We start from the raw sequence: 13,144 nt of genomic DNA, 5'->3' as shown, positions 1-13,144 counted from the left end.
AAAGATTTGGAACTATTTGCAGATGACTTAACGATTGGTGATGATGCTATATCTGATGTTGAAATAAGTGATGATGATGATAATTATTATAATGATGGGTCTTTACAGTAAGTACGATTTGCCGGGTCAATTAAACATAACATTGTATTTCTTATCTTAATCCTAAATAAAGTATTCAGGTAAACGATGAAGATGCCTAACTTCCTGAGGTTCGACAAAACATTCAAAATCTTATTTCTAAAGTGAGGAACTGTATTTGACTGTTTCGTAAAAATCCAGTTAAAAATGATGATGTACTGCAGAAACACGGAAAAACTGAATTTATAAGAGAATATATGCTAATGCTTGATTCCAAAACAAGATGGAACAGTTTAGTAGACATGATAAAACGCTTTGTTAAACTTAAGAAGTCAATCAAAATGTCTTTGATTGAATTATCAAGTGATGTTCACTTCTCTGATGAAGAATTCACTGAGTTAGAAGAATTAATTGCTGCCCTGGAACCTGTGACAATTAGAACTGATGCCCTTTGCAGACGGCATCCAATCTTGATAAGAGCAGATGAAGTAACAAAATTCATTTGTCAACAATTCAAATTGCAAATATCCTCTTTCAGCAAGGAGCTTTTAGCGTCATTTATTAAGCCTATGAAGTAGAGAAGAAATATGGAAGTCATGGCTTTATTGTTATATTTAAAAAATCCTGACGATTGAAAACTAAAGTCCTTATGTATTTGGAATTCCACAAGTAAAGCGACCTTATCTCGCCAAAATAGGTGCTTATATTTTTTGCCGATTTTTTGAAAAAAATTGCAATTTTGAAGAGAACAATCAAGATTTACCCCATAATGAAATTTAGATATGTTAGTTAATGCTTTAAAAAGTTAATGTGTCATCAGCATAAAAGCAGAACGTTCTTTTAAGCAAGTGTTTTGATTGTTATTAAGCTTAGGACCAGGTTAAATGATGATACTCTTGATATATTTTGTATGATGAGAGCATATTATTTGTTAAAAAGAGGCAAAAAGTATCAGTTTCTTTTGCTAATACAGTATTGCGATAATCACTGTTAAATCAATATAAATAAAGCCCTGTTTGCTTGCGTTTTAAGCCCAAAATTAAATACAAAAAAACCGGGTTTTACCGGGTTTATTTCTCAAAAATCGCGGCTTTACCGTAACCGGTTTTTTGAAAGACAAACTAATCAATATGCCCAACTGTATAACTTGTTTTAAAATGATTTTTTTTAAGTTTTTTAAAAATGCTTTTAAAAATGTTGTTAAGAACACAAACTTGTTTACCAACTTTTTTAAATTCTTTTTTGCAAACAATGAAAAGAAAGTCTAAAAAACATTGGTAAACAAGTTTTTTTTATGAAAATTAAAAAAATAACTTTCACGCTGATTACAGATGATCTTGCATTCGTTTGTTATTTTTAGTTTCCAGTCAACAGCAAATAGTAATGGTAGATGTTTGAAATTCTGAGAAAATGAATTTTAATCTTTCGGTTCTTTATCGTTCTCTGACATACGGGAAATCAAACAATTTGGATAAAATATGAGACACTTAAACTTTTTTTTAATTATACTTTTTATCAATTGTAGAGTTTTCAAATGGTTTGAACGACTGCAAACTAAACCTTGATCTCGTATTGATCGATAGCACTTTGCAGGGTGTTTTACTTTTTCGATTTAAAACCTGATGTTGTGGAGAAATTCTGTTTACATCACCATTTCTTTTGAAATAGTAATCTCTTAATGCCAAATAAATAAATTTTTTTTCCTTGTGACACCACCTACTATATTTAAATCTTAAAAATTTTTATTTTGAAGCTGGGCTTAAAAATAAAGTTTATTATTATTTTTCTCAAGACGAAGTTAAATAAATGTTGCCAAACTAAAAACCAGAAATATGAAATTAGATTCAGAAAACAATTTCTTTTTTTTCCCTCGGGTCAATATAGTGTAACTTTACATATAAAACTTTCAAAATTTTGAAAATTAATCTAAATTGAGCGCCCTCATAAAATGTTTTATCTTAAAATATGAAATCCAATTACGTAATCGCACAAATTCTCCGAGCGCTGCTCTGCACGAAGTACACAAATATCCAGATTGCAAGACACTTCTGCAAAGAATCCCTGTAGAAAAAAAGAACTGTCAAACTGTTTACGTGAAGTCTAGTTTCTGTGTTGGATACTGTTCTTCTATAACTTCCACTTACAGTCACGTTGTTGTTTTTCATACCCAATGCACTGTATGTAAACCCTTGGCCTTGAAAGTAAAAGAGGTGAAGCAACAATGTAAATTTGGGAAAAAGATCCGCTACAAAAAAGGTCGTGTTGTTTCTAATTGTTCATGTGTTAAGGTTCCTTGCGGCATAACAGGTGCTCATTTTACTGGCTCAAACACGAGTGAAACAGTATTTTGACACATTGGGCAAATTGTTCCTCAAACTGCATTATTTGGACTTTATTTTGTAAACATCTGCTGCATTTTTTTTACGATCCTGCATTTCTGTATTATATACTTTTGAAAAAGTTTTTTTCTTTGTAATTTGAAAACTCCGTTCAAAATGAGCATAAAATAAACAACCTTGTAAAAAAGACATGAGAATATTTTCAGAGAGAAAATGAAAGTCTGATAAACAATAAAATTAAGAAGTTTACCAAGTCTCCTGGTTTTAGATCTGTTTCTTACCAACATCAAATAATAGACCCGAAACACTGCATGATACAAAATTCAATTTAGGGAGATCAGATTTTTGTATTTTATTTTAAAATACACTTATGATTATCACTGAGATGTGATCATGAATCTAAAAGAGCTATTTCGAATAAGTATTTATAACTGGTATTTATACGAAATATTTCTAAAAAGTATTTATGAGGCATTTTGGAGGTATTATTGGAAGAATTTATAAGAAATGTTTATTAGAAGTATTTACAAGAAGTATTTACATGAAGTTTTTACAAGAGGTGTTTATTACAGGCATTTAAATGAGGTGTATGTAAGTGGTCTCAAAAGCTCAAAAAGGTCAGACTATTTTGCAAATGTTTTTGATTCCAGCATCAATTGTTCAATGAAAGAGTCCAAATCTCAATAAATCTAAACCCCTGTGAAGCAGGTGTTCAAATTTATTGAGTTCTATCTATTCAAAACGATGACAGCGATAATGTCAGAGATTGTTTCAAACCATGTCAGCGATAATGACAAAAGTTGTTCCAAACCATGTCAGCGATAATGTCAAAAATTTATTAGTGTTTAAAAAAGAGTTTGGTCAAAATTTTTTTGATAATTGACATCATATTTTTTCTGATTGTTGAAAAAAAAATAAAACAGAATGATATAAAATAAGATCTGCATTAAAAAATACGAATATTATTTAGTAAGCTTTACATAGACTTCACTCATTTGAAATTTCATTTCATATCAAATTTTAATAGCACTTCTCCTCAGAGCCTATTTCTATAACCGTTCCTGGTTTTCAGAAAATAAGAAAAATATTTGTTCGATTCTTCTATCAATCAAAATTTCATTCAATTGTGAAAAAAAAACGTTAATTAAATAATGGACTCCACAAAACCGCTAATAATTTTGAAAGTGCGATTAAATTTTATGAATATTTTTCTACTGTTCACAAATATAATAGTTAGAGTGAAATAAAAACTTACGCAATCAATCTAAAAAAAAATTCCTGCATCCCAAAAAATAATCTGATGTAAACTAAAATAAGTAACATTTAAACACCGTTTTTATTTATCTTCATTTCCATTCCTTAAAAGGTCTGCAATATTACGCTTTGAAACCAATGTTGACGGATGATTGATTCCCAAAACATCAGTTCGTATCTTTTCAACTTCATTATGAAGTTCTAGAGCCTCATTATATTTTCCCAATTTACCCAAACAGACGGCAATTTTATGTTTTGCATCCAATGTTGATGGGTGATCGATTCCTAAAACATCAGTTCGCATTTTTGCTACTTGATAGTTAATTTCTAAAGCTTTATGATAGTCTCCGAGATCGTACAAACCACTAGCAATATTATGTTTTGAACCCAATGTTGATGGATGATTGATTCCCAAAACATCAACTCGTTTCTTTTCAACTTGATAATGAAGTTCTAGAGCATCATTATATTTTCCCAATTTACCCAAACAGACTGCAATATTATATTTTGAATCCAATGTTAATGGATGAGCGATTCCTAAGTTATCAGTTCGTATTTTTGCAATTTCATAATTAATTTCTAAAGCTTGGCTATATCTTCCAATTAAATACAAACAGCTTGCTATATTATGCTTTGAATCCAATGTCGAAGGATGATTAACTCCTAAAACATCAACTTGCAATTTAGCAACATTATAATAAAGTTCCAAAGCCTTATCATATTTTCCGGTATTCTCTAAACTGGTTGCATTTACGCTTTTTGTAAACAATGTCGATGGATGATTTGGTCCTAAAATACATGTTTGCAATTTTACAACTTCCGAACAAAGTTCTAAAGCTTTATTATATTTTCCCAATTCATTCAAACATCTCCCCACAAAACTTTTTGTAACCAAAGCGAATGGAAGATTTAATTCAAAATGAGGAAAATCTATTTCCTCTTTCAGAAAAAAAACATCTAAAGCTCCTTTAATCCTTCCGATATTTAACAAACATCTTGCTATCTTACGTTTTGTACTTAACGTTAAAGGATGATTGATTCCTAAACTATCAATTAGCGATTTTTCAACTTGATAATAAGTTTCTAAAGCTTCATTATATTTTCCCATGTTATACAAACAGCTTGCTATACAACTTTTTGTAGTCAATGTTGATGGATGATTGATTCCTAAAATATCCGTGTCAACATTTTCAATTTGATAATAAATTTCTAAAGCTTCATTATATTTTCCCATCTTATCCAAACAGATTGCTATATTATGGTTCGTAGTCAATGTTGATGGATGATTGATTCCTAAAATGTCCGTTTGTACTTTTTCAACTTGATAATAAATTTCTCAAGCTTCATTATATTTTACCATCTTATCCAAACAGCTTGCTATACAACATTTTGTAGTCAATGTTGATGGATGATTGATTCCTAAAATGTCCGTTCGTACTTTTTCAACTTGATAATAAATTTCTAAAGCTTCATTATATTTTCCCATGTTATCCAAACAGCTTGCTATATTATGGTTCGTAGTCAATGTTGATGGATGATTGATTCCTAAAATGTCCGTTCGTACTTTTTCAACTTGATAATAAATTTCTAAAGCTTCATTATATTTTCCCAAGTTATCCAAACAGCTTGCTATACAACTTTTTGTAGTCAATGTTGATGGATGATTGATTCCTAAAATGTCCGTTTGTACTTTTTCAACTTGATAATAAATTTCTAAAGCTTCATTATATTTTACCATCTGATCCAAACAGATTGCTATACAACCTTTTGTAGCCAATGTTGATGGATGATTGATTCCTAAAATGTCCGTTTGTACTTTTTCAACTTGATAATAAATTTCTAAAGCTTCATTATATTTTCCCATGTTATCCAAACAGCTTGCTATACAACATTTTGTAGTCAATGTTGATGGATGATTGATTCCTAAAATGTCCGTTTGTACTTTTTCAACTTGATAATAAATTTCTAAAGCTTCATTATATTTTCCCATGTTATCCAAACACATTGCTATACAACTTTTTGTAGTCAATGTTGATGGATGATTGATTCCTAAAATGTCCGTTTGTACTTTTTCAACTTGATAATAAATTTTTAAAGCTTCATTATATTTTCCCATTTTATCCAAACAGCTTGCTATACAACTTTTTGTAGTCAATGTTGATGGATGATTGATTCCTAAAATGTCCGTTTCTACTTTTTCAACTTGATAATAAATTTCTAAAGCTTCATTATATTTTCCCATCTTATCCAAACAGCTTGCTATATTATGGTTCGTAGTCAATGTTGATGGATGATTGATTCCTAAAATGTCCGTGTCTACTTTATCAACTTGATAATAAATTTCTAAAGCTTCATTATATTTTCCCATGTTATCCAAACAGCTTGCTATACAACCTTTTGCAGTCAATGTTGATGGATGATTGATTCCTAAAATGTCCGTTTGTACTTTCTCAACTTGATTATAAATTTCTAAAGCTTCATTATATTTTCCCATCTTCTTCAAACAGCTTGCTATATTATGGTTCGTAGTCAATCTTGATGGATGATTGATTCCTAAAATGTCCGTTTGTACTTTTTCAACTTGATAATAAATTTCTAAAGCTTCATTATATTTTCCCATCTTATCCAAACAGATTGCTATACAACTTTTTGTAGCCAATGTTGATGGATGATTGATTCCTAAAATGTCCGTTTGTACTTTTTCAACTTGATAATAAATTTCTAAAGCTTCATTATATTTTCCCATCTTATCCAAACAGCTTGCTATACAACTTTTTGTAGTCAATGTTGATGGATGATTGATTCCTAATATGTCCGTTTGTACTTTTTCAACTTGATAATAAATTTCTAAAGCTTCATTATATTTTCCCATGTTATCCAAACAGATTGCTATACAACCTTTTGTATTCAAAGTTGATGGATTATTGATTCCTAAAATATCCGTTAAGACTTTTTCAACTTGACAATAAATTTCTAAAGCTTCATTATATTTTCCCATCTTATCCAAACAGCTTGCTATATTATGGTTCGTAGTCATTGTTAATATATGATTGATTCCTAAAATGTCTGTTAAGACTTTTTTAACTTGATAAGTAGTTTCTAAAGCTTCTTTATATTTTCCCATTCCGAACAAACATATTGCTTTACTTTGTTTTGCGCATAATGTCATTTCGTTTCTTGCCCCATATGTTTCTGTGTTATAGTTTTGAATAGCATCAAGTATGGTAATTGCGTCTTGAAAATGTCCTTTTTTTGATAAGAAACGTTCGATTTTCTGGCTCAGTTCATTGAAAGCTCTGCACATTTTCCTTTTGTTAGTACGAAACATCTGGATAAAGTGTTTATAGAAATGTGTTCCATCATCAACGTGTTCCTTTACGTCTTTCAACTGCAGTTTTAGAAAATCCACGATGTTTTCTTTGCATTTTTTTATTATATCTTTGCGTTTTTGATGATATTTACACGTTAAAATTGTCATTTCGTGTATCGAGTACCTATCATTTTCACTGTCGAATCGATCAAGCAACGAATAATTAATTAATAATGATACAAAGCGGTTTATCAAGTAATCTTCGTTTATGTTCAGGTATTTTGAAAGGGTCTGAATAAATTGCTTCGTTATGTTTTGACATTCGCAATGCGATAAATGATTTAAAATTTCTAATGATTTATCCTGAGTGGTTTCTATTTTATTTAACACTAAGTTGATTGATGTTAATGCAGACTTTGTTTCAACTTCGGTGAGAATAACTTCTTCCAGTAGTTCAACGGGATAGGATTGAAAAAGATCCAAATATTCCTGCAATGTAAGGCAGTTGTTTTTTATATAAAGAATCGCTTGATTAATTGCGAGGGGATGATATTGAAGCGTTTCGGTTATTTGTTTCACTCGTTCGTCATCGTTTGTGTTAATGTTCGTTTTCATAAAGGTAATCGCGTCTTGATGCGAGAAAGGACTAATTTGGATTTGATGAGCATTGTCAGACCATGTTTTCCATTGCGACGTTACCAAGGTGAATGCCTTTGGTTTATGAGACACGTATTTTTCAAAATTCTCAACGCTTTCACGATCAACATTGTCAAAAATGTACAGCGTTTTTTCGCTTTTGAAGTAGTTATGAACTTTTTCGGTAACAACTCCAATGTCGAACGCATCGCCGTGAGAGTCTTCTACGATCAACCCTAGTTTGCGGCAGAGATTAATCATGGAGCTTTGTAATTTGTCTTGTGATGCATCCAACCACACTACTCTATCAAAGCGTGTGTTGTGATTTGCAGCATATTTTCTAGCGAGCTGAGTTTTTCCAACTCCAGACATCCCGGTTAAAACGGTAATTAACTTACCCGCGTTGTTTTTTTCGTAAAGTTGTTTATGAATTCGATCAAGTTCATCGTCACGTGAAATAAACGTGTTTGCCGGTGGTAGGACGCCAAATGCTGAATTTCTGCTAAATATCTCTAAAATAAAAATATTTTTATTTTTTAACTGCGCAATGACTTTGTTGAGGAGGGTTTTGAAATTACTGATCAAACAAGTGACTGATATCGGTTATTATCATTGAGAGCACAAAAGTTAAGAATTATAACGATGGTTCAATGGTTCTTATGGACTTGCATTTACAATTTATTTTTTTTAGATTTATATTTAAATATTTCGTAATGACTTATTTATTTGAAGACTATGTTTATGAGTATTATGAAATGTTTTGTGTTTAAAAATTACTTTCAGAAAATCGTTAACTTCAAGTTGAACTTCAAAACTTTTATGGATTATGAATTCAGTTTTCGTATTGGAAGGCGATCTTGACCGTTAGCATTCATTAAAATTAAGTGAAATTTTTTTAGACTTTCGTTTTGAGAAAATGTTTCGCTTTCGGATTCAGCTTTCTTTAAAAAAGTTGTATAGAAAAAGAAGAGCAAAAATCAAAAAAGATTCCATCAACTTCTCTGCTCAAAATGCCTACTTCGTTCACATTCACCGACCAAAGCTTTTCGATTGCAAAAGTATAACCCATTTTTAATATCTCGCCATTTTTTGAATGGATTATCCTTTCGCCACTGATTTAGAACTTGAAAAGTTTGTTCTGCTGTTGTTTTATATACTTCTTCTACATTATCGATTGAGGTGTCATCAACCAATAGATATCGAGCAAGTATTTTCCAATCGTAGGTCAACAAATCTGCGAGCGTCGTAAAGACATCTTGTGGAAGTTTTTCAACTAAAAACAAAATTTGCTTAAGATAATCGAATTACCTTCACAAATTAGAACAGTGAGGAATGTGCAATTACCTTCAATATCGTCAAACTCGTTCTCCATGACAACTTGCTCTTTTAATTTTAGGTGAGAAACAGCAAGGTTGATATTCGTAAAGATTACTTTAGCTGATGCTTTCTTTCCCACATATGAAAGAGCTCTAACTTCTATCTTAGTATGGACCTTAAACTAATTTTCAAAAAAGAATTTTTCAAATCATAGTATGCAATAATTGTAAACAATGAATATATATATATATATATATGTATGTATATATATATATATATATATATATATATATATATATATATATATATATATATATATATATATATATATATGTGTGTATATATATATATATATATATATATATATATATATATATATATATATATATATGAATACCACACTGGAAAAAAGATCAAGCTACATTTTTGCTTTTTTTGGGTTTTTGCCCCTGTTATATTCGGCTGCAGTTTAACTATATAATAATTGACTATATAACTAGAAAACCAATCAAATTACACAGATATTTAGCTTAACAAATAAGTGAGCTATGGTGTGAGCTTTGGTGTTTTAAAGTTTAAAATCTAATTTACTCAAAACAATACAAATGTAGCGTTATCGTTTTTCCAGTATGGTCTTCATATATATATATATATATATATATATATATATATATATATATATATATATATATATATATATATATATATATATATATATATATATATATATATATATATATATGTATATATATATATTTATATATTGACACAAACACAGATATACAGAACGAAGAAACTATAACTATCAATGGTTCTTAAAGTTTCATGCTTATAAGCAATAGTCTGCCATGTTATACAAAACAAACATAATAAAAACACTGATGAATGAGTTAAAAAGTTTGTTGAAAGACTTCGTTATATTTATATATATATATATATATATATATATATATATATATATATATATATATATATATATATATATATATATATATATATATAAAACTAATAAAAAAATGTTTTGTAAAAATGAATAGCAGCATCGAGCGAAGTTTGTGTTAACCCAAATGTCTTTTTATTAGGAAAATATTTGAAATATGCTCTCTTGTACAGAGGATAAAGTCATATGATCGATTTCTTAAGTTTTTAATTAGCCTTTGTTCATGCAATATTAATCAGCAATTTCTATTTTACATGCCGTTTAATCAAATAATAGGATTGAAATTCTTTAAGTGAACTTATTCGTCATGCAATAGGTTTGAATCTTTTGTGTGAAACAGAATTCCTTTGCCATTACTTTGTTAACTTATAGTTGTTTAAGTATACTTAAAAAAAGATAAGTTAACAAAGTAATGGCCGATATATCGTCATCTGGTGTTTCACTTTTAATGAATAGTAATAACTTGTATTCAAATTTTATTTGAATTATCGTAATAAGCTTCTGGAGTCTGATAGAATTCTATTTCTAAATATATAAATTCATTAAAATTCAGCTACATTATTCATTTCTAATGATTAAAATCCAAAAAAACTAAATGCTTTAATTTTATGTAGATTGCGTTATAAAAGATTGCTTTTACCTTGAATAAGGTTTTGTGCTGGAGAAATGCAGATGTTCTGATTATTATTATTATTTGTTTGTTTGTTTATAATGAAAGTCCTATAAGAATAAGCAAAATATAGTTTTATTGCTTTATATAAACTTATTTGTGATAATGGAAGTCAAACATGAAAAGGTAGTTGCTTTAGCCCTGGTGACGAAGTTGAAACAACGCTTGGCCATATTTCAATCAAAGAAATAGGTATTGTTGAGCTTACGCAAAAGACAGATTAAAGAGAACCCCATGAGGCCAATTAAAAAGTTGGCAAAGTGAGAAATAATTGAAGTCACAGTTAGAAGGGTTTTTAAAAAGAGCTGTGCTTTCTTATTCAAGACAAGAAACAAAACTTTTCTTTTAACAGACCGTCTGAGCGCTGTTCTTATGGAACGTTCTAAGAAGCTCCATCGTATGTTGAAGAAAAGGCTTAAATTTTGTGGCTCTCAGACAAAAAATGTTTCACTGTTGAATCAGCCAGCAAAAGCTTAAGTGATTGTTAAACACCATGAAATAATGCCAGCGCTTGTCTGGTTTTGCATCCCTTTTTTTTTTCAGATTTTGGAAGATCTTTGTCTGAAACGGAAAAAAATGGTTTTCATTTTTATTCTTGACAAAGAAAAAGTACTCTAATTCTAATTTGAATATTCCATTTTTCCGTTAAAATTGACGCTACTTTTAACTCAATTTTGAAACTTTTTAATGATAGTTTTAAAACCATTAGTTCAAACCGCTGAAAATATTTACCTGTTTTTACGAGCGTTAAGAAATACAAAGAACAAAAAAATGGATGGAGTATTATCAACAAAACAAAATCAGTTTTTAAGTAGTTTTTACACTCCATCTTTGATGTTTGTCCATGTTTTGCTGCGCCACTGCCTAATACCAGTAAACAACAGGTAACAGGTATAAAATTATTTGGAATTTTTTCGAACGGTTTTGATGTCTTATAATAAGTCGCTTAACAAATTCGTGTCACCAGTTTTTTATAGATAGAAATTTCAAAATGGCTAGAAAACCAACAGCAGATGAATTTGATAAAATCTCGCTAACTGAAATTGGTGCGTGGTTAATGAATAATCGCGAAGAATGCATAAAGTGGTTGAGAGACTTTGGCTTGCTTACTACTGCAATGATTTGTCCTGTTTGCAATTTGCAGTATAGCGAACAGCTGTACACACGCAGTGTAGATGGAATAACCTAGAGATGTACTTTTAAAAAGTCTAAAAAGATTGTAAACATTCGCAAAGGCAGCGTTTTTGAGAAATCAAAACTGGAGTTGTGGAAGATCATTGGAGTAACATACATATGGGCTTGTAGCGCAGGCAAAAGTCGGGGACTGTCGCAAGAATATGTTCAAAAAAGAATTGGATATTGGATGCATAGACGTAGAACGCGCTGGGGCTCGGGGGCTCGAGCCCCATCCGGAAATTTGTCGCTGGGGCTTTGCCCCATCCGGGGAAATTCACCAAGCTTTCAAAAATATTTAAAAAATAAAAACCATAATATACTTAAACATTAACAAATGCAACAATTTAAAAATGATTGTAATATTTCCGCAAATACCTATGGTGATTTTCAAAAGTTTATACTATTTTTCGAATTTCAGAAATTCCACGCTTCTGATGAGTTTGAGATTCATTTGTGATCGGTAAAAACGTAATAAAAAGCAAATTTACTGAACTACATAAACTAAAGAGTTGTGTAAGTTAAACGTTTGTTTTGTATTTTTTTTCTTTGATAAATTTGGCAGTATTGTTTGTATTAATTATTTAAAAGTTTTGAATTAAAAATCATATGAACTAAAAAAACGTAAGTTTTTGAAGAAATATTTTAATTGTTCAATGGTACATTGACTTTTAAATAATAAGTTGAAAGATGTTGTAGAATGAAGAAGATTAGTGAAGATTAATACTTTTCAAAAAAAGAAAATCAAATTGAAGAAGTTGCATTATTTTCTCAATCTCAAAATGCTAATAACTTCCAAGATTATACTCATGAAAGTTTATCATTTGTTCAGTTAGATTATGCAAATAATCCAACCGCTGTTGTTGAGTCGCCGTCTTTTACAGAGGAGTCTAGACCTTGTTCAAGACAGTCATCTTTTCCATCAAAAAAGGGAAGAAAATTTAAACAAATCTGGAATGAAAAACATAAATGGGTTTTACATGACTGCCAGAAAGAAAAAGTTTTTTATTCTACCTGCATCAAAGCTACCCAAATGAAAATGCCTTTACCTCGTAGTTCAAGAGAAAAAGATTCGTACGAAGCTTTTATTTTAAACGGATTTTCTAATTGGAAGAAAGCGTCACAAATATTTGGTTCTCACGAGCGATCTGAACTCCATTGGGCGTCTGTTAGTATGATCGCCTCAGCAACACTGGAATCGACCGTTATCCAACAGATTAATCACACCAAAATAAAGAAATGATGGATAATCGTACGGCTTTATCAAAAATATTTACAACACTTCTTTATTTGGTAATTCCTCAATTTCGTTTAAGAAAAATTTAGATTAACTATCAATCATTAAATTTATTTACTAGATAAATAAATGTTTCTTCTAAATGTATTAGGGAACGCAAGGCCTTTTCATCCGTGGAAAGGTTGAAAAT

At 30.0% G+C, this 13,144-nt stretch overlaps 2 protein-coding genes across 2 annotated transcripts; both read right to left on the bottom strand.

Annotated features, from left to right (window-relative positions):
* Positions 1–3,609: 3,609 nt before the first annotated feature.
* LOC149880452 (uncharacterized) lies at positions 3,610–4,905 on the bottom strand. Its single transcript, XM_090070554.1, has one exon. The coding sequence runs from the start codon at positions 4,903–4,905 to the stop codon at positions 3,754–3,756; it is 1,152 nt and encodes a 383-aa protein (XP_089926680.1). The 3' UTR covers positions 3,610–3,753.
* Positions 3,610–9,111, bottom strand: LOC149880451 (uncharacterized). The gene is made up of 3 exons (XM_090070553.1): positions 8,962–9,111; positions 8,636–8,890; positions 3,610–8,129 (listed from the first exon to the last, which is right to left on the bottom strand). Exons 1-3 carry the CDS (start codon positions 8,987–8,989, stop codon positions 5,008–5,010), a joined length of 3,405 nt encoding a protein of 1,134 aa, XP_089926679.1. The 5' UTR covers positions 8,990–9,111; the 3' UTR covers positions 3,610–5,007.
* Between the last annotated feature and the right edge of the window lie 4,033 nt (positions 9,112–13,144).

The sequence above is a fragment of the Hydra viridissima genome, unplaced genomic scaffold (assembly GCF_058129835.1).
Source record: "Hydra viridissima isolate aposymbiotic clone 2 unplaced genomic scaffold, HvirCarnegie_v1 scaffold_13, whole genome shotgun sequence".
NCBI lineage: Eukaryota > Metazoa > Cnidaria > Hydrozoa > Anthoathecata > Hydridae > Hydra > Hydra viridissima.
This window is presented reverse-complemented; position numbering and strand designations above follow the sequence as displayed.